Source organism: Hippoglossus stenolepis, chromosome 19 (genome assembly GCF_022539355.2).
Source record: "Hippoglossus stenolepis isolate QCI-W04-F060 chromosome 19, HSTE1.2, whole genome shotgun sequence".
Taxonomy (NCBI): Eukaryota; Metazoa; Chordata; class Actinopteri; order Pleuronectiformes; family Pleuronectidae; genus Hippoglossus; species Hippoglossus stenolepis.
The window spans coordinates 11,114,488-11,140,812 of record NC_061501.1 but is presented as its reverse complement, the minus strand read 5'-3'; the positions used below and the strand labels follow the sequence as shown (position 1 = coordinate 11,140,812).

At 41.3% G+C, this 26,325-nt stretch overlaps 1 protein-coding gene across 2 annotated transcripts in view; it reads right to left on the bottom strand.

Moving 5' to 3' along the window:
* The window catches only part of stau2 (staufen double-stranded RNA binding protein 2), an 81,611-nt gene extending 57,910 nt beyond the window's left edge, over nucleotides 1–23,701 (bottom strand). The window contains exons 1-6 of one of the 2 annotated variants that reach the window (XM_035143200.2): nucleotides 23,566–23,701; nucleotides 21,572–21,779; nucleotides 20,620–20,750; nucleotides 20,066–20,240; nucleotides 18,526–18,661; nucleotides 5,057–5,216 (exon numbers count right to left, since the gene is read on the bottom strand). In XM_035143200.2, coding sequence (XP_034999091.1) covers nucleotides 5,057–5,216; nucleotides 18,526–18,661; nucleotides 20,066–20,240; nucleotides 20,620–20,750; nucleotides 21,572–21,770 — 801 coding nt within the window. In that variant the 5' untranslated portion in view covers nucleotides 21,771–21,779; nucleotides 23,566–23,701. The remainder of the gene's footprint in view (nucleotides 1–5,056; nucleotides 5,217–18,525; nucleotides 18,662–20,065; nucleotides 20,241–20,619; nucleotides 20,751–21,571; nucleotides 21,780–23,565) is intronic. The other variant, XM_035143199.2, reaches the window with a different exon arrangement.
* Nucleotides 23,702–26,325: the final 2,624 nt, after the last annotated feature.

The following is a 26,325-nucleotide window of genomic DNA, read 5'->3' as shown; positions in this document are numbered from 1 at the left end:
GTGTCACCTCTCGGTATAAGGTGTCTGAATGGTTCTGTTTTGTTTTGTTTCTTTTTGTTCTTGTCTTCAGTTTTAGTAGTTGTCAAGTGGTGAGAAAAGCTGGTTTAAGGGGAGTCTGACTGTTATGGTGAATGCTAATGAGACCTGGAAGAGCCTCAAACATAATTTACAGGGGATTCAGGTTTGTATTTTGGTTTTACAGTAAATTGGAAATACACAATACCATGAATAAGTGTGTACACTGTTAAAACCCACAATATGTCAGGTAACATTATGTCTGTGGATACAGCTGCATTATTAATGCTAACCGTGTTGCAATGGCATTATCATAGTGAGTCTACTGGGCTTTAAAAAAGTGAGGTAGGTGCAAGGTGTTCTCCCCATAGCATTCCCGGCAAACGCAATAACAAATCCCAGTTCTGCAGATATGAAACTATATTCAGTCATAAAGAACACTTGGTGCTTGAGGCCTGCTATGATGTTCCTTCATGTGTGGATATTTCTTTTAATAATTTGGACCAATACAGAGATTTTGTCTTCAGAATTTAAATGAGCCAATCCTCCTTAATATTTGATGGGGGTTTTTTTTGCAATAAAGTAAATGGAAACAAATGCGTTGTATTCCTTTTTTTTTTTTTTTACGATACTGAAAAATAAAGGATTATGACCCCAAAAATGGTGGCACACATCTAATCAAGACTTTTCCACATCGCCCACATGGAGCGTGGATGTCCGCCAAGCTGCTGCAACAAGACGCCTGTCTGTTTTCTGTCGAAGATCCTTATCTGAGACGAGATTGAGAACTCAGTATTCCTGGACATGACTGGTGGTCCTGTCTGCACAGGAAGGTCTCTCTTAAAAAGGGGTTGGCCACTAAATTTGAGAATTATCGTCTATAAACTCCCTGTTCGAGAGTCAAATTATTATTTGTGAACATCAAGAACTGTATCTCCCTCAAAACAGAAACTGGAGAACAGGACCTCATAAGAAAAGGGTTGTTAGGGTCAGTGGGAAAGCACCAGCAGATTTTATTGGGATAACTACATATTTGTTGGATCCAGATCGACCTAACAACATTGCTTGTGTTAAAAAGAATTCCTTCTTTTTTTTTCAATCCACAAAATTTGCCGCCCATGAGTCTATGAAGTAATTGTGGACTTGATACCAGATGGCTCTGGTCTGAGCTCTCAGTCAGTTTAATCGTTTTTGAATTACAAAGTTAGTGGTTAAGATATGGATCAGACGGAGTAAATCTGTGAGCATGATTTTCAGGGATTCTATTATTTGCCTATGAATTAAAGTAATACTACTTATCCCTTCTACTAGTAAAGAAACAAATCCCTCGTTTGCACCGTAGAGATCATATCAGTCATACACAGGGCTTTTCGGTGCCAATTGTCTATGGGAATGCAGATTGCCGTCTCGATCTTTATCTTCTCATGTCCACCTCTTTGTCTGATTAAGTCTGAATGGCTGTGGTCTTTCCCTTTGGGCACCTTCCCTTCTCCTGCTCCTCATTGTGTGACCCGATACGTTGCATGATTCATACTGCGAGATCTCTTGGATTTCACAGGAAACAGTCACGTGGTCTGACGCACCTACCGCACTGGGAGCAAAGACTTCACTTTGGCAAGAGGTGCCCTTTGTTTTGTGCGTGCCGAGACATACATTATCTGCCTCTTGGGCTGTCTGAATGTATGTGGACATGAGAGAAACCTGAGAGTGAATCAGTCCAAGGCGCCTCAGCCCTTTCTTCTGCTTCTCGTCTCCTAATTTCTATTCATGATTTTTCATCCGCTGCCGTTTCCAGCGTTCCTGACCCCTCTCAAGGCTGCATTATCAAGTCACTGGGTAGAAGGGTGTGTATTCATGTTCAAATTGGAATGACCAAGTAGATCCTCAACCTTCCTGTGACAAAGACAGATAGGGGCTAACTCCTGGTGCTGCTTCGACTCATGGATGTGATGGACACAACCTTCAGTAAAGAACTAATACACAAGTTCCTATTTAATCTTGAAAATCAAATTTATGGACGTTTCAAGAACAAAAGACAGTTTTATACATGGATCAAGTCTAATTACTGTTACAACACTCAGGACATTCTCTCTGTAAACATTTGATCTGGTTAGTTCTGATTTCACATTATAATTTAGGCAGCACACAAGACTTGTGTATGACATATGTACGTTCTGTCATCATCACCTACGTTGGCTGCGTCTACATACACTTAACATTGATTGGTTTGCCACAGTAAGGTTATGTAACACTTACAGCATCACAAACTCACACTCGTCGTGTCAAACATTTTATCGTCATAGGCGAAGACCGCAAGCAATCCTGGAGGAACCAGTGATGTTCCCGCTTCTTTTTCTTCCTCTATTGTTTTATTCTGTCTCAACTTCCTGCAATTGGTCCGATTCACCTCGTTTGGTTGGACTAAATTCTGGTCTTTTGGTCTGGACTACAAAATAATATTTTATGTTCATAAAGCAAACGTTGACAGACGTATTTACAAGTTGATGAGCTGCGAGGCGGCAAGAGACGCACAAGCAGACAGAAGCCTGTAAGCTGTTTACTAAGGTGAAATCAAAAAATATATAAAAACAACTTCCATTTCTATTTTTGCACAACACATTTGTTATTCATTAATTCATAAATGTTCGACGACTTGTAAAGAGCCTGCATGTGTTGCTCTGAGACATTAACACTCGTCCTGGAGGAGCTGCTTGAATGGACAGTGACTGTGGGCGAACAGAATGCTTCACATTCACATCTATGCCCATGGGAAGGAGAATGCTTTTCCATAATTGGGGAAAAGCATCTACATCAGAAGGATCAAAAGGAGCGACTCGCAATAGAAAGACCAACATCCGTTTCTGAAAAGTAATTCTATTAAAGACAAGGTACAATTTCACAGGTCTAAATATAGCTTCCTTCGCAATAACCATGTCAAGACCATGGCACCTTTCTTCTAGGAACCGATAATGCAGATTTCCACTCATAAAAAACCCAGTCAAGCAATTTTTTATGAGATACGCCAACTGGGTTTCCCAGGACAGGAAGTTCATGTGTCCTAATTTTTATAGAATCGCCAGCATCTTAAAACCCCTGGCGCTGGATTTATGAATTAGTCAGCAGTTTCATTGCTTTGATGATATTGCCCGAAGCTGTGTGAAGATGGAGATGTTTCCTTTGTGTTTCCTAGGGTACATAGTGTTGCTTAACCTGTGTATAAACACTGTAATTAAAGCGTCACTGATATTTACCTGTGGTGTTCCTCAAAATAAAAGGTTTGACAGCCCATGGTGAAAAACAACACTTTTAGCCTGAGGGTGTCCACATATTAACACATGCACGAGCACACACACACACACTTGTGGAGACAGAATGACAGACATATACTGTAGACACAATGTGCCTCAATTTGTAAAGCAAGACTCAGAAGCAGCGGCAAACAAAGAGCTCATTTATGAAGGCCGACGCCACAAGACAGCGAGTCAGGCAAGTGAGAGGAGCCAAAGCGTTTTGAATAACCATCGGCGATGCCAGGCGTTGAGGATATGGGGTAATTTGATTTCCGGTGGGAGATGATAACAACAGTTAACAGCTATGCCTGAGGGGAAACTCTGGAAAGGTACAGTGACATTGGGAGTGGGCTGAAAGAAGGTAGAAAAAAAGACACGAGGAGCATGTAACACGTCCCCGCCAGGTGCAAACTAAAACTGTGGAGATTAGAGGGCCTAAATTATACATCAGAGTAATTAGAGATGAGGTGGCTTTGGATTCAATCTGATGAAAGCTGGTTATGCATTAATCTTAGTGACTGCAAAAAAAAATACTGCATAACACTCTTTAAAGGCTCTCGAGGGGGAGGTCCAATAGATCAGCGGCACAAATCCGGACTTTTCATTAAGGGAAGAGTTGTCAAGTTGGACGGGGTCAAGTAGAGAAAGAGACAGTCATGTGAGGTGGTCACAAAGAGGATTGAGGGTGCAGGGAGAGGTGGAATGTTTGAGTGGAGAGTGGAATCGACTTTTAGAAAGAAAATGAATGACAAACCATCAGGTTTTGTGTTCATTAATAAATGTATAATGTTCACATTTGAGCTACACAGTTGAGCTAAGTCGATTATATCACAAACCGATCACTCCACAGACAGACATTTCATTTTGAGCAAACTTGTTATATTATAATTAGTAACAGTTGCCAAGGAATGTGACGGTTGTCAGAATAATGCGCGACTAAACATTGAGTACAAGTGAAGAAACTTCCACTGTGGTTTCTTGGAGAACAAGAATAGTGTCCTTAGGATAGTAAGCGTGAAATGAGGAGAGACAATGGGGACATGCAGCAAAGGACCGGGTAAGAATTGGACCTGTGGCCACTGCAGGACTGAGGACTGAAAGCCTCCATGTGCGAGTCGGGCGCCCCAATTTCAAAAAAATTTGTTGTCAACAAATCTCATTAAAAGTCCAAAACCACAATGAATTGATCCACTCAACTAACAACCGCTGAAATTTGTCAAAAGTATCATCTCTGTAGCCAAAGTCTGACACACAGCAGCTTATTTTCCTGTGTCTGAGAGCTGTTTTCCAAAAATATTGCATTGAACATGGACACCATATAGTTCAAGTCAATCTCAGGCATCTTTTTTTCCAATTTCTCAAGAATAATAAAATATGAAATGATGAAGCCATAAGTTTAATAAAGGGAGCTGAATACTCTATTGTTTGTAATTGCATAGTGCAAATGCAATAAAACGAGTATTGCAGCAGCCTGTGCAATTCAGAAGAATTTAAAGTAATAAAACAATGTTTTTTGCTTATTAAATGAATGAGACACATTAATAACAATCTGCAAAAAGTTGAGCAAGCAAAGTTCGGGATTTAACAATATTTTGCTTTTGTAAGCTGGAGAGAATTCCATGTTTTAATGGTACTGTACGGAAATTATCAGCGTGGGATTCCCAAAGAATAGGTCAACAAGGGCATGTTAAAAACTACCAGTATTAGTGTGAGTTTAGTGTAAGATTATATGTGTGTGTGCGTGTGTTTACCTGTGGTGGCCGTTCTGGAATAGGTTCATTGCGCAGGGCTTCCAGGGCCTTCATGGCAGCGCTGTGTCGTGCTGCTTGGCGGGTGCGTCCGTCGCCAATAAACTCATTAGTCCCCACTGAGAGTTGCACATAAAAGATCTTAGGAACAGGATAATGGTACCTGGAATGAACAGAAAAACAACATTGAGAAGGGAATATTTATATTATTATAAAAAAAACTGTCTATCTCAACATATGAGGAGCAAAAGGATATTAGAGGGTTGTTTACACCCTAAAGGGAGCATTTATATCTGACATAAAAACAGATGAAAAGCAAAGGAGGCGAGGCTCCAACTTTATGAGCCAAGTTATCACACCATTTACAGCGTTCCCAAATTAAAGGCCCATCACTTCATCAGGGTCAATTACAACACAATGGCGTGTTGGCCAACCACTTGAGTAATGTCTTGCTATTGAATCTCAGCTTAGCGATGCCTAACAAAGCACAGGGACATATATATCCCCTCCTCTTTCTTCTTGCTCTGCACATAGATTTTCCTCTCTTTCTTTGGGTCGTGACAAGAGCGGGACTGGGCTGTCACCGAAGAGATTTAGAGGTCTGCAAGTCCGCGTGTGTGATACCCCCTCCTGGGTCAGGGGGAGAATGGCTGAGAATGTCTGCCGGTCCGTGGACAAGGAAAGAGAAATAGTGGGAACGCTAGCGAGAAAGGAGAGGATTCCCAAGTTTTTCATATCCGTCTCCCTGTCGGCTTTCTTCTCTGCCGGTATACACTTATATTCACATGGACATACAGCCACCATATGTGGCAGACACAAACGGCTAGCCGCAGTCTAGCAGTCAAAATGTGTATATCCTAGAAACCGTTGCAGTTTCTTTCTCAACCGAGCACACACATGCACATCATTACATGAAGAGATCTCGAGTCGAAGCACCATATTCAACTGGGCTTCTTCTGAAACCTATAAACACTCCCTCCTGCACATATCAATGTATTTAATGCCTGAGATCAGATGTTATGAGTCATTTCTTCTCTTAAGTGTAAGAAGACAAAGAGTCTACAGCTCTGCTGGCTGCACTGTGGAGCTGCAGTAATAGCAGTCGGCATGAATGTTGACGAGACATTTCACTGAAAACCACAAATCTGAACCTCATGTAGGAGGAAAAAAAACACCATTCAATTTTATTTTTGCCAATCTATTGACACTATTTCATTGGATAAGTTTAAACGCTTTGACCTGCTGATGGGGACATATCAAAAGTCAGGGATCAGTAAATCATTTGATGTTAGCAACCTGCAAATACACAACAAGTATCACAGCAGTTCATCCCATAGATGTTGACCCATTGCACAAAAAAACAAACATGTCAACATAAGAGGAAGTGAATAACCGATATAATAATAATTGTAATAATTATAATAATAACTTGAATTAACATTGCCCCTTTCAAGAGACACAAGGACGCTTTACATGTGTCAGTGAAAGATCATCTGGGGATCATGAATTGTCTGTACACAAAAGCAAAGTAATTCAACTAGTTGTTAAAATATTTCAATCTGGACTACAGAGGTGGATAGAATGACAACCATGGCTCACATGGGTAAAAGTTATAAACATACATCCATTATGTAATGTTTCAGTATATTTATAGTAATCGTGTCAGACTTGATTGAGCAGCTGCCTTGGGATGTGTCAGTGTTGGCAATGTTGGCCAGTTTCCCAAAGGGATAGGAAAGATGCATCCTAAAGATGTTTGTCCAGAAAGAAAAGTTACAGATTTATCATTTGGATCTTGTTTTCATAGTTTAGGGCAATCACTGTATGCACCAATTTGATGGTTGATGTGGAATATTGATCAGACTGAACAAGAAAAATTAGCAACCAAATGGTCATACAGATTCTTAACTCCCATGTTTTATTAGAAGAGAAAACAAAGGTTTACAGACCAATATCTCCAATTTCACATTTACCTCCAAATAAAGTTACAGATACTATGACTTAAGATCTGGCTTTGAGTTTATTGCCTCATCACACTCCACTGTGGCAATGTTGTCATGTTTCCAGATGTTACGTACTTTGGTGAGTACAGTGTTATCACAACTAACAGAAACTGTGGCAGAGTAAATAAGACCGACTGGAATCTACCTCCAACAAGATTAAGTTATTCTGAAACTACATGTTGACGTTTTTGGCCTCTTTTCCAGTAACATACCAGAACACTAACTCGTACAAGATAAATCTCTACAACACGTCATTCCACTGAAACATCTCTTCCCCCAAACTCCTGACCATGAGTCAGCATTTTACTCCCAGAATTCCAGCAGGTCTTTCTCCAGCCCACAGCCCTCCTCTCATCCGTCTGCTCTCAGCTCCTCCTGGCCACGGGAGCCTTCCCTGGGCGGGGGCCCGCCTGGCCCTCGCACGTCAAGTGTGGCCCCAGGGTCTCAGAGGACATGCCAAGTGCAACATGGGCTCGGGCCAACAGCGCTGAGCAGAGATGGGAGCAGCTGGGGCTGGAGTGCTGAGTACAGGTGCAGAGAGGAAGAGAGAGAGGGATAAGAAAGAAAGAAAGAAAGAAAGAAAGAAAGAAAGAGAGGGAGGGAAAGAGGGAGAGAAGAGAGAGAGGGGGACATGGAGGGAGGCCTGTGGGGGACCCTACTCCACAACGTGGGAAAGTAGTGGCTTACACACAAGAAAGTCAGCCAAGAACACAGGCGAGCACACGCACACACATCAAAATCATGCATTGCGGACAAAAAAAGGCCGGGGAATCACGTCAGCACACTGTGGCCAGCACAAAAATCAGCACATGCTGGCTGGATCTGCCTGTTCTGTGTTATCAATTATTATTATTGTTATTATTATTACTACAGAGAGGGAACTGGACCAGGACACCTGTGGGGAGGGTGCAGAGACGGCTGAAAGGGAAAGAAAATAATAAAAAACAGGATTTTGTCTCGGTGATGACGTGATTGTGTGTGTGTGTGTGTGTGTGTGTGTGTGTGTGTGTGTGTGGGGGGTGTGTGTGGTATGACTCAGTGATGAGTGACGGGGCAGCGAGAGAAGAGCCACCTGATGCCGCAACTCAATCAAATGATAACTCATCAGCGTTGCACTATGTGTAATGGATTTCACTTTGAAGGCATCTCTTTCATGTGGGCTACGTTAGTTAAGGTCACCATTTCATCATAATCATTCAAAGACTCGTGCACGAACACACACGCAGACGGACACAGTCAAAGCTCCAGACGTTTACTGAGCCCACACGCAGTCCTACCAGGAAATTGCAAGATATGGTATTGCAATTATTACTATAAACGACAGGGTGACATTTCAGCTGGAAACTATTTTCTCTTGTGGAATGCAAAATTGTTTACTTTGCAAATGCCTGTGTAGAAAAAAAAGCTCATCACACTTGTTCTTCAGCTGAACACTAAATACAGCCACTACTTTTCATAGCAGTATACATTACATGAAGTGACGTCAGGGAGATCACATGTATAATGGCAAGCAACACATAAAAATACCACCAGTCCCATAGATGTGCACCTCATGTTTTTGTAGTTTGTCTTTTAGGTTAGTTATGAAGTTCTTGGAAATCCTGCAGTGCATCATTTTCAGTAGTTACAATGATGAACAACTGGAAAATGACTTGGCAGATTACTTACTAAAAAGCTAAATTGAATTAAGCGTATTCCCAAAATGTGGTTTGAACACGACACTGCTGGGAAAATAGTCAGTGTAGTCCAGCAATTTAACGGTGACCATGCGACATGAAGAAGCTTTCAAGTCACAGATAAATACATTGAAAAAAAAAAACAAGATGCAAACGCAAAGTGATGCATCGGAGGAAAATTAAAAATATGTGGCCTGTAATTAAACACATGATACTGCTGACCAGTTGCAGATGGCGCACAGGGAGCCATGAAAAACTTCAGCTGCTTTGGCTGGCAAACCTGTGCAGACCGCAGCAATCAAAACCAAATGCAGGGCTTCCTTTCAGCCGTAAACCTGCCATTCTGCCCATGAGAACGCATCAATCTCCGCTGTGCTCAGAATAGAAAGAACGCCACCGTTAATCAGCCCAGTCGACCGTGACTTGTGGTTGGGAGCATCAGTGGATGTCACCTACACTTCCCATTAGTGATTAAAAAGTAAATGCGCTCCTCTTCCACCTCTTCAAGTCTGTTGATACTGGCTGCGGTAAACGTATTAAGGTGCCCACACATTGTGCAACAGGTTCAATGCCTGTCACTCTGAATCGTGTCTAATAAAGCTTTGGAAGCAATCAGTGTCAGACTGCGTTTTAATTTTGAGGCATGTCAGATGATGGGACGAATTCCTGCTGGATCGCAGCGCTGCCATGTGCACAGACAAAAAAAAAAACATGCAAGCAAAAACACGTATCATTCAACTGCACACTGGTGATTTGAAAATGCAGCAAAAGGAGGTCATCTCATGTGTCAGCGCTCTTTGTATAAAATGGGTGCTTGGAGGAGGGTGATAGATATATTCTTTTTGCACATATTTCCCAGTAACTCAACAACAAACTTGGACTGATGATGTGATAATGGACTAAATTGTGTGTGGGGTGGTGCTGTCATTTTGGTTGGGCTGCCAGGTTCTTTTGACACATTCCTCCATTTCTTGAAAATAATTACAAAATGTTGCACAACAAACAATTCACGGAAAAGTAGATAACAAAGGACAAATGTTAGCAAAAGCATGATGCAGACCTAACAGTGGTGTACACTGATTGTTTGGCTTCATAAAGTGGGTCATGGCTACAGTCACATTTTGGGCTTTTGTCACAAAATTTCAGAATTTTCAGACTTTTGACACAGCCTGTGTTTGGTTGCCGAATGACACATTTCACTACATTCATCTCACAATCTAAAGCCAAAAATCACTCGGCCTCTACAAGTAACTTAAGTCAAATGAATCTTTCTAGTGCAGAGGCAATCCTCTCTCAATCTAGATTGGTCTATTTCAAATGGATAACTGTGTCATTTACATCTGCATACTTTGATAAATGGCAAAACACCACTTTTCACTCCTCGCTACTGCTCATGGTTTAAAAGAAATTCAATAATACTTGTGGGTTTCTATTGTATATGAGTTGGAAACATATGTTTTCTACAACAAAAGCAGCAGAAAGTAAAAAAAGAGTGGGCTAACAAAACACAGACAAATCATGACATGAATAAGGGAGTGTACTGGCCCACTTTGTCTTCCAGCGTCACTGAACTTGACCACCAAGACATCTACTGGCCACACACGCAAACACAAATAGCTGTGTGCATTAAACCACAATTACACAGACATAAACACACACACACGGAGCCCTGTACTGGGAGCAACAGGGTGACAGAGATTTGGAAGAAAAAGAAAAACTTGGACCGACTCACTTCTCCACCAGCTGCACTTTCTTCCAATCCCCTGCCAGACTTTTACTTGTTTTCTCTCCCTCCCAACATCCAGACTTCATTCCCTGTGTCCATCATTGATTGCTCTCCTTCTCTTCTGCCTCACGCAATAGCTAATGCAGAAAATGCAGAGTGGTTCAAGAAATCAATCCATTTAGTCCGATAATTACTGCTTAAAAACACCAACTGTCGTAGTGTTGGGGGTTGTGTAAGTAATTCCTTTGACAGTGTCTGTGGTTAGAAACCACTTATCCACTAAGAAGAAGCAGATTAAAGTGTGACATTAAAGCAGTGGTTGGCAAATGAAATTATTCTTTTGGCTGTAATTGCTCATTAAGCAATATGTTTTTGGCCTTTGTACATGACACAGAAACCCACACGTCTGTTTCAAGATAGATGAAAAATATAATCATGGCACTTTGGAGCATTTCTTTCCACATGTGTTTTCATAACGTTGAAGTTTTCATCTTTAATTTTCTTTATTTTCAACTATTTGCATGCATCTTTTTGAAGTTGTAGTGTGTTGAGCCCTCAGAGCCACAATAGAATGTGATTTTTTTTTATTTTGGTTGTAAGGCTGCTGAGAACTAAATGTTGCCTTTAAACTATACATTTATTTTTATTTATAAACTATACAAAATATATACTTTTAGTAAAGAGTTTGGCCTTGGGTCAATTGTGCTTTTAAACTATTTACAACACAAATGGCAGTCAGTAGAGCACATACCTCCCCCATGTCCCGTAAGTCCACTTGTGAAACCACATTTCAATTCATGAGGAGAGCGATCCAAATTACACACACTCACTCACACACACACACACACACTCATAAATATCAGTCCCCTAGTCCGATGCTGGATTTTTATCAAGAACGATGAATTTTCTAAATGTTATAGAATGCTATGTTACAAAAAGTGAATTTATGAAACAGCCCCATCACTTGAATCTGCACCAAAATGTAACGCGTTCTTCCCCGACCCAAACCACACCCTTCCAGTGGGTTGCACGATAATCGAGTAAATCACTTCTTACAATCAAACAAACAAACAAACAAACAAACAAACAGGCAGGGGTGAAAACATAGCCTCCGGGAACAGATTATCAAGTGATAATTAGAAAATGTGTGAGCATGTGTGTGCATGTGACTCACAGCCGTATCAGAGAAGTCCCAACCAGCGTTATTCAATCAGACGTGCCCCCCTAAGGCAAGTCTGACCCTCTACACTGTGAAGGTGGAGAATTAAAATGCTCGATGTTAAGTCAAACTATCACTGCCGGGAGTATTGGAGATGCTTTGATATCAACCTTGTCCAAATGTTTATCACTAACACACATCAAATCAGCCTCGTGTAAATTCTATCATATGTCGTTTGTTCACATTCTGTAGGTTTTATATTAAACTCTGACATGGAGACAGTTTATTTACTCCCTCTCTCGCTCCCTCCAGTGTAATGTAATATACTGCTGGGTCTCAGGTGCTGCAGACAGCTGGTGTCTCACACGCCTCATATCAGTGCCTTTACTCAGCTCCTTATTACCAACAGCCCAGAGACACAGTGCATAAAACACAGGTTTCCCAAGTGACGTGGGTACTTCATAACTTTAATTAAACTGACCAATGTGACAGCGTTCATTGTTTCCAATGTTTGTTGTGGTTTTAGTTTGGAACCTGAGATTAAAGCCATCTTTGTGCGAGCTCTGTAATCTTTGTAGTCTGTGCCCTCCTTCCACGACTGACTCACAAGAAGTCATGCTCCATGTAAACCTACCCAGGCCCTCCTGTCACACTTAACTGCTGAGTCACAGTGGTCCATCAAGTACTGTTTCCAAACATGTGAGATTTACAGCACTGTGGCTGACAGGTGGCGTGCTACAGGGAAAAAGATTCAAGGCCTACTACGTAAAAGTGACGACGGTTAGTCATCAAAGACGCCTATTCTTTAATCGTCTGACTAAAAACAGCCGTTGCGTGAATAATTCTGAATTTTTAAGCACAACAGAAGACGCGGCCAATGAGTGCAAAACAATTGTGTTTGTTAACATTTGTGTTGTGTTAACCATGGCCACCTTCCAGTGCCAACTGTCTAAAATCAGAACATTCTGTCCTCATTGGCAATATTGTTACAAAATAAAAACAATTATTATGGCTAAGTTGCTCTGACTTGGTTGCTATGCAAGCTGTCATACATACTAATGATTTTTCTTCAGAAACATCTCCAGGGCAACATGTTATTATATTTTACTGCCTGATTAATGTTTTTTCTTCAATGATGAGTATGATTAAATTAGTTGCAACATCAATGAGCCTTCCAGATCGAGTGGGTGTCAGCTATCAAAGGGGGTCAACCGTGCCCTTGAACTCAATGAAGCAGCACCAAATTGCACACCCTCATAGAATAAAATGTATTTTCTTAATCCAAGCTCTACATATTTGGTTGTGTTTTCTTTTGTTTAACGTTCAAGCTTCAATTACATGTCTTTGTCATAAGGGTTTGATAACGATATCTTATGAATCATTGCCAATTTTCAAAATACATATATTGGCCAATATATCAATAGGGAACATTTTTTGGTCAGGGTTTATTAGTTATACCATATTGTTTGAATAATCCTCAGCGGCATGCATGGGTACAGTAATAAATATCCCTCATTGTGGAACCTGCAAAGCACCTAATTTGTTTAATTACAAAAGCTAATTTGGTTAATTTCTCTTCACTCCTTCAGTCGCATTCATTCAAACAGGTGAGTGCGATGCAGTTCACACTCAGATGTGAGACCATCTACAATATGATTCTTTCAGCTACACTGTGGTTTGCTTGTGCTGAGAAAGCAACATGGGACCAATTACAGGATGTAAAAACACAGCTTCACTGCTCGGTTTCCACTATTTCCTCATGAGCTCTCAGCTGGTATAAGACCACCAAAGAGCTGCAGCATCACTTAACAGAACAAGCTTTGTTTTGACACCACAAGATGACAGGTTCTCTAACAGCAACATGGCAGAGTGAGCCTAAAGATAATCCTACAGTATGTCTACTGCTGGTTTGATTCAAACTCCAGTCAAAAACGGTGGTAGAAAGATTTCTGTTATTTCTTAATCCCTCATCACTTCTTCCAGAGACTGTTCCAAGCACAGGAGAGTGATACGTGATTGTGATGTGGACTGAGCCCAAAATGTACCTAAAATCTGTCTCTTCTTCAAAAAGGAAACCTGACCTCCTCACCAAAATAAAAAGGTATTGGGATGGAAAAAGAAGAAACATACAAACACTTGGACGAAACTTGACTGGAAATGGGTGACTGCTTTTCTGCAGAGTTAATGATTCATATCATTCAGTGCTGATGTCTGTAAACCCAAGAAATCTCTCGACAAACCTTTCCTCTTGACAGCCATTTGCTGCTGAGCTACCCAGGAGGTAAGACAAATCACTCTGAGCTGTACAGCATAAGAAGGCTCCAATTTCCTGGGAAAAGCTACAAGTAAGGTAAAGTACAAGTGGTGTGTATTCGCACAAACATACGGATGTGAGTTCTTGTGAAGAAGCGCACTTTAGTCACCTACCGTGCCAAGCGCGCTGAAAAGGCGGCACGACAAAAGGTGGGTCTACTGATGTAACCTGCTTCGTGCGTACTGGTCTCAGGTTCGTTTTTACATTCAATACATCAAGGTGAGAGAGGCGAGGAGGACAGACGGGGATACACAAACTCGAAACTCCACTCAGACGCGAGGAGATGAAAGGGGAGACCAGACTATGTGTGTCATCGAGTCTGTTGAGTACAAATCATGCCGAGCATTTGTTTATGTTGGACCTGTATTCCACTCCTCCACCCCCGGTCTCCTCTATAAAACACTGCTTTATGAGTTTACACCCATTTCTACAATTAGGACAGATTATACTTTGTTCTGGCAAGTCGCCCGAGGAAATTTATGTCCCATCTGAGTGAATGCATCTGAGTTACTGATGTATGCAGATATTTGGTGGGTTGAAAAAAAAAATATGCAATGTAATAAAACGTTATTCCTCTGAAGTCTCTACCTTGTGGGCTTTGGCAGGCCCCTTTTGTTTTAGGGCAGCACTGATGATGGGACCGATAAGAGAAACCATATCTGTGGAATGCCTGAGTGGACCAAAGAGCACACAGTGTCCCGATTAAGCTGCATGAGTTTTGTAAAGCCCAACAGGCCAGCGAGCAATATAAAAAAACTATATAATAAAGTTGAGAGGGAGACAGGGAGGGGGAAAAAAAGGGGAGATGTGTGTGTGAAGAGGACCTCAGAGGATATCCGATACCTCCACATATGAGGAGATGAGAGGAAATGTCGAATATAGAAAAGCGCTCATGGGCAGATTCGCCTTTTCAGCGAGCCAGGTTGGCTCAATTAGAGATGTAGATGACAAAGTACACCTGTGTGTGTATGTCTCTCTCTGTGTGTGTGTGTGTGTGTGTGTGTGTGTGTGTGTTGTGTGTGTGTGTGTGTGTGTGTGTGTGTGTGTGTGTGTGTGTGTGTGTGTGTGTGTGTGTGTGTGTGTGTGTGTGTGTGTGTGCGCGCGCGCCCTTCGGGTCTCTGCCACAGTTGTCCTAGCTGATGTTATTCAAAAAATCTTGCAGGCATGAGAAGGCTATTGATTTGTCAAGGATGACCATCTCTTATCGCATCTGTCTCTTTGTTTCTTACAAAAGCATGCACATGCACGCACGCACACACGCACCCAGCGTCATGAAGGCACACGTAAGGTTCTCATTGATTTTACAAGGACACTGCCGTATAGCAGTAAGTCAATTCTAGAATACAGCGATAATCTATAATAACCCTTCATGTGCCTCAATCAAAAGCCGAGCTCAGCAAACTCAGGTATTTAATGCCACTGAAATGTGTTCATGGTCAGTATTCATTGTATCTGCTTGTGCTGCTTTTCTTTGGAACATACGCGTTTCAAAGGAGGATTATGATTAATATGTTACACTAAATCCATTTGGTCCCAATAAAGATCCAACTGGGATCCAACCTCGAATTCATTTTGTGTCTTTTAAAACAGACATTTCATGTCAATGTGCATCCGAGAGTCATTTCATTTCCTGCTACAATAAAACACTGGGGGTGCACAGTAGCTCTTTTGTAACAAGGTCACTTCATAATATGCTCCTGGAAACAGACAGAGCCAAGACACATGGGGAGAAATTGCAAATAAGCTGCTCATAATGCATCAATAAAATCAATTACTCATCAACTACAGATCAAACTCTTGATTTTATCGATTCATTTTATCATTGGATTTTTGTTTATTTCTACTATTTTATGCCCTATATACGCTAATATCTGATTTATTCCCAGATTCTTTTCTATAAAATCTGCAGTAAATGTTTCTTTCTGAACACTCAGCGACAGTCAAACAAACCTAACCAGCAGCACCACCAACTCATAACGGAAATAAGTGTCTCTTTTTGCACCACACAGGCCATTTGTTTTTATCGGCTTTACACTGAAAACTATTTTGTGCTTGGCTGGTCGATAAGATCAGTGACAGGGAAATAATAGTTAAGTCGTGGGCCAATTCGTCAGGAAACAGAGCGGTAAGACTTGTGATAATTCCATGAGGTTTTGTCATTAAGAGCAAAAACTTACAGATACAGTGATTTTCTTCACTGTTAATTTAAAATATATTGAAAGTTGCAGCTTTAAAAATTAAAATGAAACAACAGGACCTCCAAACGGTTGATATGCTGTGAATCCACTGCAGCACCGGTGACCCTGTCTTCCTCTCACTTTTCTCCGGGGAAAGCAGCACAGGCCTGCTCAGTATCTCTCCCCCATCCCAGGAGGAAATGTCACAAAGCAAAGCACTTCCCCCCCCCCCAGTCCTTCAGCCCACTGTCCTTCCAGCTGACATAATGTTACCGTCATAACCAAATTAGGGTGGGGAGAAGGTGGGTGGCTTCTGACTGCTCTGCTCTAACTGTGCAAAGTCTTATCCAAATTCCCACTCTGACAGAATGCGGGATGCCGGCACCCCCGCTCCCCCGGGAGCCGAGCAGCAGGAGGAGAGCTGGGAGCGCCGTGGACGTCTACGCTGGAGGAGCCCAGTATGACTCATTGGAATCAGGTGCTCCAATGATAACACAGCGAGCGGGGAATGTCCATGAGGCGAACATTGATGTAACTTCATTTCTTGATAGCACAAATATTTCCCTGATTCAATGACCCTAGTTGTGAATCATCTGGGCTGGATTTCCTTCTGATGATTCAGTCATTTCACTAATTGAATCAACTGAAATCATTACATATTTGAGGATGAACAATGGCATGGATGTGACTGCACAATAACTAATGATTTAGACGTAGACTTGGATGGAAAAGACTTATGCACAGGCCCCTTCGCCATAAATAAGATTCATTTAGACGCTGATGAATGCACGTTTCATATTATCGCTATACTTCCTCATCAGGGCACTTTCTGATTTAATCAATACTGGTCTAGGTGGTGATTAGAGTGCTGATGGATCAGAGCCAGGTTGCCCTTTTAATGATGAGATTTTCCATCAACATGACTCCGGATCATGAATGATCACGAAGGACATGGGCATATGGAAACCTTCGCTTCCCTGCAGCATCATTAAGGTGACTGATTGTAGATATGGTCCGTCACTCCAGCACATATTCTGTCATCTGATGAAGGGAATTCATAGTCAGAAGGTCTCGCTTTCATTAATCCAGGTCTCGACTAAACTGAAACAAGGAGACCCCGTGAAAACATAAATGACCTTGGGATAAGATACACTCTTAAGTCTTTTAGTCTGTGTCCCCCCCACCACCCCCACCCTGACGCTTACAAAGTGGCAAAAGAAAACAAAACGGACCATGAGGAAAAGATACTGCCTGTCTTTTAGAAACTCATCACTGTGACATATGACATTGACAGACTTGCTGGGAAACACATTCTCTACTCTGGCCCACAGACGTTTGTCTTTTACCCCCTGTTTGTTCCTGCATGGATCAAATAGTGGAAGATGTGTGCCAGATGCTTGACTGTCTTCTGACTAGACTCCGTTACCCAACACTGCAACTGAATCACGGACATTTTCTGGCAACATGTCCACATTTCAAAATTAAATCCTAAAACCTTTGGCATCCGAATTATTTACGATAGGAATTTAAGGAGCCTAAAGTTTATGTAAAAAAGCAAAACAGACATATGCTTCCCTGTTATGTTTCTGTGTTTTACAGTGGAAACTCTGAATCCAAATATTGTAAATTACACGGCAGAGGTTTATATGTTAAAAAACCAGCACAAATTCACCACATTCCTAACTTACATCACAAAATGGGTGCTCCATCACCTTATAAAAGCAGTGCTGGGGTTTCTTTAAATGAGGAAACACTGCCACCTGGAGGGAATTCCACTGACTCCTGAAAATGACTTCATGTCTATTAAAAATAACCTGGATGAACAAGTGCTTTTGTCATCTGCTCAGGAACACACAGCTCAACCTCTGTAAACTGCTTAGTATTTAAAATTATTTTACAGTAAGCGCACCAACAACACCATAAAAATACGAAGCTGACTTTAAGTACAAACACTCCAGACAAAATATTGATGTCTCTCCTAGAAAACAGAGGAAAAATTGTTTGCTCTTCCTCAGTGTACTTTACACAGTTTGTTGTTAATTCAAACCATAATATGGCATCCTGTCTTTTACTACCTTGTTTTCAAGGCAGGCAACCCTATGCAATGCCAAAAATAACGTTATCTAACTGAGGAAGAGGGGGGGATCATTGATTTCGCCTCTGTGGAAAGAATGAATATGGACGGAGACTAAGAGCTACTGGAACCCATGAGGGCACCACACCCATCAGTTTAGAAAACATATGTAGCGGAGGACTGCATCTGACACACAGATGAGCCAGTGGGATTAAAGAAACAATTCTGTTTGAGGGCATCGGAAATAAATCAAGACCATCATCACTTGGTTTCAATGGGAAGAAAGATGTTTAGAAAGGTCAGGTTCTGTCAGTTTTGGCCAAGTTCGGTTTAGAGGACCCACCTTTGGTTGAACATCCCTCTGAAGTTGTAGTTTGCTCTGTAGTTGGGCATGGGTTTAGGATCCAAAGGCCTATATATAGCTGGCTCTCCTCTCTTCATGGCCAGACCGTTCAGCTCCACTGTGGGTGTTATACTGCCTGTGTGACAAAGTGAGGAAATTAGATAAGGAAGATTGAAATAGTAATAATAATAATAATAATAATAAGATATTAATAAAACAATTACATCAGCCAATAAAGTGTATGATCTCAGCACAACATAACTGTTATGACACAGACGCCCCAATTGACTTCAATAGTTGTACAATACACACGATAACATTGAACTGAAAATTTGAGGATGTCTGTATAATGTTTAAAAACTGTACAAATTTTCTACCCAACTGATTTTGTACGATGCTTGCACTGCTAATCCCAAATGATGCACAGCCTATCACAGGACTTTCTTTATCCTATTAAGAAGTATAGCTGTGATGTCTTTCACTACATCCAGGGCCACAGAGGGCAGAGGAGATAAGACAAGTCGAGTGATATTAATTTGGCCAAAGATAAAACATAAGTCAGTACTTAGGCTTTATTATGAGGGTCGGCACTGGCTTAGTTCTGAACATGTATTATTTAATTACATCCGAAGGGATGAGAGCTGTGCCTCGATGTCAAACAGAGTGGAAATCTAAGAATCTACTGAAACTTTCCAGTAATAATTGAGACAGAAAGATATTACAAGAACAATTAGCACCTAATGTTATAATCACACCTGCACCTGAAAAAAGTGATGTGAAAAAGTGATCCACTTTTATATTTGGATGTGCACAAAATTACACACACACACTCATAAATATCAGCCCTCTCAAAATGCAGTTTTTTCATCAAGATCCATCCATTATTCTCTGAGAAATGTTGAAAATCGAAAGAAAGAAAAGAAATAGAAATAATTCCTGGATCCGCCGGCTGATCCAGATTCGCACCGAAAGTAATGGGTTCTTACTTGGGTGATGCCCCAACCCTCCACAAACTGTTATGGAAATCGGTATTGTAGTTTTTGCGTTATCCTGCTAACTAACACATTAACGCGGATTAAAACACAACTTCCTTGGCGGATAATAAACAAAACTTATTTAACCAGCAACAACAGAATTCAACTGTTATATATAATGTAAAAGTAATAACATTAAGGATGACCCTTAATGTTATATTGTGTAGCAGTGATGAGATGACAAAATGTCAGTAAACTAGAAGTGAGTAAAACTACATTTTATTTACAATTTACAAAAATTTGAGGAAGCCTGAATTATGCACTACAGGCTGTTACTTTTTACTTGAAATATTTTGGTCGTGAATAAAACACTTATCTGCTTTGAGAGTAACACTAATGACAAAGTGTTAAATTATTATGCAGATTTTTTTCGAGTAGAATCTGCCACATTTAAGAAACTACAATATTTATTCCAGGTCGATCACATGAGAAACAACTGAGTGTAAAGGTGATCACACACGTTTTTTTGTTCACAGTAAAAATTGGATTTCTTGTGGTCTCGATACCTGGGTTACTGTTGATGTCCACTTTAGGGGAGCGGGGCGCAGGCCTGGGGAGGACACTCTCGTCCAGGGCTTTGGCGGCTGTGGAGTGTTGGGCCTTTTTAATGCTGGTGCCCTCCGCCTCCCACACCTGCTCCCCCAGAGTCAGCTGCACGGTGAAGATCTGGAACAGTGACACCCAGAGAGAGAGAGAGAGAGAGACATTACCCGGCAGCAATGACATGTTTACTGGCATCTCTCGGGAGCCCATATGGCAGGAGCTGGATGTGTTCAGCTGCATGACCAATTCTCATTTACGAACAGTACTCAAAAATCTGAAGCACATACTCCATCACATACTTGGCACATTTAGCACTTTGTGTACAAAGCCAAGACAGATATGACATCGTAATTGTTTTTAATAAAAAATAAATAAAATGCTGCTTTTAAAAATGCCCACTGTTATTTACTGGTTATAATTTCCTATACAGAAATGAACATGTTCTCCAGGCCTTTAAAAAGAAGCTCTTGAGCTTTTCCAGACAAATGTAGACGACTGTGGGGTCATTATTACTCACCTTAGCGTGTGCAGGGCCTCTCTCATTGAGGAGCTTGTACTGTGGTTGGATCCTATTGAAACGGGCTAACTCATTCACCAAACACATTGGAGTTTTCTCTTTAGGGTTTGCCATGTTCTCCTGGGGCGAGCCTGAATAAGAGCACAGCAGAATACATGATATACTGACCTACATCTTTATAGAGCCAGAAATAGACCTGCACACTTGAAGAATTACTATGTAGGCCTATGTATATAATATATTTGATCATTTGAGTGAGTGCCATACATACATAGGTTATTCTTGCACTGTAAAATATTTTTAGGAGAGACATAAATATATGCTTATGGTATTTACCCCCCTTAGCAAACATACAGGGGTTCAACTGTGTTTTTATCTGACTGAATGCGAGAATTTCCAACAGGGTAGTAAAAGCCATTCAGGACTATGGCTTACAATGCAGTCAATTTCATTCATTGATATATTATCACTTTATATAAATGTGCCAAGGGCTGGGACACAAGCAGCACTAAAGATCTGGTTCAGAACATAATAGGAAAGTTCTACATTCAGTGATGTGATCAATACAACAACATTTTACAATGTGCAATGGAAAGAACAGTCACATTTCTTTCCATTCTGTTTGTAAATGAAGCTACTGATACTCATTCTGATACAATGTTTCCTTTATGGCTTGAATCAAAATCAGAATTACCTTGTAATACAATTACTATTATTGCAATATCTGATTAATGTTTTTTTTATTTAAATTCAATGCTGGTAATGCTGTATTAAAGCGTATTTTGCATTGTATGTGGCAAATTCAAAATAAGAGACTGATGAAAAGTAAGAAGTTCATAAAATGTTGGACATCACAATAGCTAATTATAGTGAATGATGATTAAAACCACATATATTGCAAAAAATGTACGTCTCCTGAAAGCAAACCTTTTCAGTTAAATGGTCAGTGTACCTGGCGGTGTGATAGACACAGGGGCGTCCCCATATCCGACTGCAGGAGCAGGGCAGGCGGGTGTGGGGGCCGGGCCTGTGCCGTTGACGGAGGGCTGCAGACCCAGGGATCCTGGGCTGGCCATGGCCGTCGGGGGAACTCCGGGGGAGAGGCCAGGACCAGCCAGGGGTGCTGAGGTCTGTACTTTCACTTGAGCCATGCTCTATTCCTGAAACCAGACAATCAGTTAACTTTTGAGTTTGTTTGAAACCGATTGATCATTGCAAAGTGTAATCATATCCCTTCAGATAGATTACTGGTGGGACACATCTGAGTTATTATTGATGAAAAAGATTGGCGAAATGATTATTTGCCTTAGACTTCATTCTGTATTAGGCATTTGTGGACACAAACATTTATACTAATACACATTAGTGTCAGCTCAGTTCAAAGCTGTTCACTATACTTTGACAGGTTTCTGAGGCAAGGCCCAGAGAGCATACTTCAAACCGAGCAGCAAAGGCCTATCTCACATTCTGATCCACCGGCAGCTAATACACCCAGACAATGAACCTTTATTTGAAGGAGCTTTGCTCATGTTACTGCTGCTAAGCTCCCCGGAAAAATCAGGGAATCCTGTGATAGCAGCCTGAACAAGACAACGGTCATTCAGTGACGTTATATTTGAGACTTGAGAGTGGGCGTACGTCGATTAGACAGGTGAAGGTGAAACAGCAGAGCGACCTCAACAATCTGGTTGAAGTCAAATATCTTTTTATGGATGTGTGCAGTATTTTCATGAATGCAATAACAAACAGCTCCTAGCCTGCAGCCGCCATGTGCTTTTCATGAACGAAACATGAAACAAAGTGAATATGTTCAATGTTAAAAACTAAATGAAAGGAAGGCACAAACTGCACCACAACATCTCGCCAAGATGGACTCACTATTGGTTCACATCAATATGGGGGAAGGCAGTGAAGGGGAAATGAGGGGGAATTGTTGTCCTGTCCCCGCGGAGGTTGGTGCAGAGGGTCAGACTGAGACATGAACTCCTGGTGTGTGGAGCTATGAAAACAGCAGCTATGAGCATGGGCCCCCTTCAGGTGCTGGATAATAACATGAAGCACCATGTCAGCCTGGGATAACCTGCGAGATCCTGAACGTGAATATGCACAAAAAAATGATCCTTCAGCTGCTGCATGAAGGGAAGAGAAGGGTCAGATCACACGTGGGTCAAAGGTGACGGGGTTTCAAGCAGGAGAACAGGAGTTGTTGACACTGTTTACAGCTGAGGGCCAGGGAGGTGTAAACAACAGAGCGAATGCATGTGCACGAAGCAACATGCACTTTTACTACGCTCTGGCACGTGACCTTCATTGATCAATTGCATGCAGTGTGATTGATTAGTGCACCTCGCGTGGCCCTGAGGTTCTCGGGGGGTCCCACTCTTTATTTCACTCTCACACAACAATAACAACACACACATATAAATACAAATATAACATCCAAACAGCAGCCTCCGTGCGTGGTGGTGTTACACAGTGACTTGGCCGTGCAGGTGCTGTGTGCTCGGGGTTGACTGACACCGCTACCGAGCCGGTGTGCGACCCCTGAACCTCCACCACGGCTCCCCGACTGTGTCCAGCTTTAGCCGGAAGCTAACGCCGCCACGGAGAAAAACACAAATTTCCCGCAAATGTCAGCGCCTGAAACCCGCAGCGCCTGACTCCCCGTGCACGCCCGCTGTCACGGAAGTGCCGGTGTCCTTCCCCCCGGGGAGCACACGCCGCCGAGCCGCCTCCGGTTGCGCTAGTTTAGCCGGTTGAAGCTCATCATGGCTGATCGGCCGAGCGCCCCCCTCTTGCTAGCATCTCCCTACCGCCCCATCCTCCGCCACGGTCTGGGGGGGGATTCGAGCCCGAGGAGCCACACACACGGACGGGCGACAGCCTGGCGAATAGTCCGGAGACTGTCTGACAACACGGGGACAAATACGAGAGTGTGTTTTTTACCTTTGTCCAGAGCCAGACCCCAGTTACACCTCCGACATTGGCAAACACTAAAGAGAACTGGATAGAGGAGGGGACGGACCACGTCATTTCTCTGGGTGAAACGATGGAAACGTGTCGCGTTAGAAGTAAAGAAGGTGGTTCGGTTTAACAGCTGGTTTATAAACTTCCTTCTTTTTTATTTGATTAATTTTGATGTGTTTGCTTGTAAGCCGCCCACTTGCAGCCGGTGGAGTTTGAGGTTGGTGTCGAGTGGATCGTCCACCCCCGCGGCGACACGAGTGGTTCATTCCCGGTGTGCTTCCTCAGAGCTCGGTGTAACTTTGATTCAGAAGGGAAAAAACCTTTTCACACTGGTTTTCCTGCAAACTGCATTTATCTCACACGTAAATAAACACTTGTAATTGTTTTATGTTGTGCATTTTACAAGAATAAGCATAATAAAAACTTGATATAAGCCTCTAAGGGTTTTTTGAAATTGTTTTATTGGGCTATTTTCTGTCTCAGGAGGCTTCTTCATTAAGTGATTCTTCATAGTAAAGTTGATCATCTTAAATCTGGACTGTTTTGGTCGAAGTAAACACAAACACATTAACACATGCAGTCCAAGCTGCTGATAGCATTCCACTCCTTTGCTCAATGGCACTTTGGCAGGGCAGGTGGTCATCTCCTCGACCTGCTGTTGGTGGTTTTCTGTCTTGATTCAGTTAGGTGAAATACCACACTCCTTTTTGCAGACATTTGGACATTTCACATTAGGAAAAGCTGTAAATATAAACTGTAAATGAACTGAATGATGGCGGTTTTCCCTTCAGGGGCTTCACATTCAGGGTAGAGCTGTTGTGTCGTGTCCTCCTGGGACAACTGAGCCAAATATAGCCCAAAGTATCATGCTTTTGGACACATCTGTGATTTTCCTGCTTTAAAACAAAATGTCTGGAACTAAAAAATGGAACATATTTATCATGATGGGTCAAATAAGTGGAGAGAAGATTCTGGGGTCTCACAGCTGGATGGAGCCAAAACAAATACATATGTTATTATACTTCTGACAAGGCAACTATTAGTCAAAAAGTATGAATGTGAATCATGGATCCTCACAAAAATATCTGACAAGAGCGATGCTGTAGTATGACCAATAGATGGTGCTACTACACTGCCTGTTCGTCCGTTGTAGTTTTGAGTATATGAGATATATGAGTACAAGGAAAAGTACACTCTCCTTTAAAAGTAAGTCATACTAAGAGCTGTGAGTTCATAAAGAGTAACTTTATGAACTAACACACAGTTAAGAAAATGACATGTAGTTTGGGGCCTATGTTGAATATATCCACAGCCGTGGTTTACCTGAACTTAAGTATGATAATTCATATTTATAACACTTTGTTTTCTAACTGGAATAATTGTGATGTTAAAATTTTTTGTTACATGTAGTTTCACATGGTTGATCATGTGCGAGTTCTTACCATTTAAAATCATAATTTTTCATCTGACCATTTTCTGAAAATCAGCAGTTCCTGTGAGATCTGAATTTTCTCTTACACTATGTTATGTGATATCTTTTATGTGACGTGCAATTCCTCATTCATATCTGTGGGTACATTACAAACCAGCACAAGATCTGTGTTTCACAATTTGTAGAGAGATTTGAGATGAAATCTTTGCTCCCTTTCATTTTAATGTACATCAGAATAAAATCCATTACGGCTTTCACAAGCTGCAAAAAAGAGGGATTTCAGATTCAAACATTGCGCAAACCAAGGTTGAATAAAAGTGAGTCTTTGCTTTTTATTATTGATTATGAAAATGAACAGGCACCTATTACATGGAGCTTGCACATCCCAGAACAAAAAAATTCAAATATAAATACCACACCCTCATTAGTGTTCATCACTCACAACAACCTGCAAGCTAAGAGTTCAAACCACATTGAAAAGAAAAATTAAAATAAAATTATATATCACATCCAAACCCTTGTAACATATTCACTCGCAAGTTTTTCTAATCCCTACTGTTCTACTGCCAACTGGGTGAGGACCTTTTGTCCCCGCCCAGATGCCGTTGTTACTGCATTGACACAATCGTTTCAGTCCTCCCGTCTTTTTCCTCAAAACGCAGCAACAGCAGACAAGAGCCTTACGATGAAGTTAATAATCGCTTTCTAAAAAAAAAAAAATCATTGGTTAAATAGATGACTTATAAGTTATCAATATAGTTTTGAGATAGCGGTGTGCTGTGGTAATCTCTTCTACAGTATAGAGAGTCATCACATTCACTCAAGTTCATTCAAGAAACTCAGCTAGACCCTGGAAAAAAGCAAATGCAACACAAAACCCATGATGGAAAATTCAAGTATCTCTGACTGGATGGTGATAAACATTTCTTTAGGAATGGAGTGATTACAGTCTTAAAATGACAAAAAGAGCCTCTGGAGGGTTTGTTATATCCATCCCATAAACCATGACCTAAGTTATGGAAAGACTAAAAGTTGTCACAATGTCTGATGCCAATAAGAAAAAGCAGGGTTTAAAATTGCATGCACCCACACTGTAAAACTACTAAATTTTTTTTTTAACCAACAGTAGTGTTTGTCGCTGTCTGTACACATCCTAATTAGCAAAAGATGCAAACTAGCATCCAATAAAATAAAGCACTCCTATTATCATTCTGCTATCAAGGAAATGCATCCTCTGCTAATTTCTTTCACATCATCCAACAATTTAAAGACGTATATATACACACAATAGTTTCAGACATGTTATA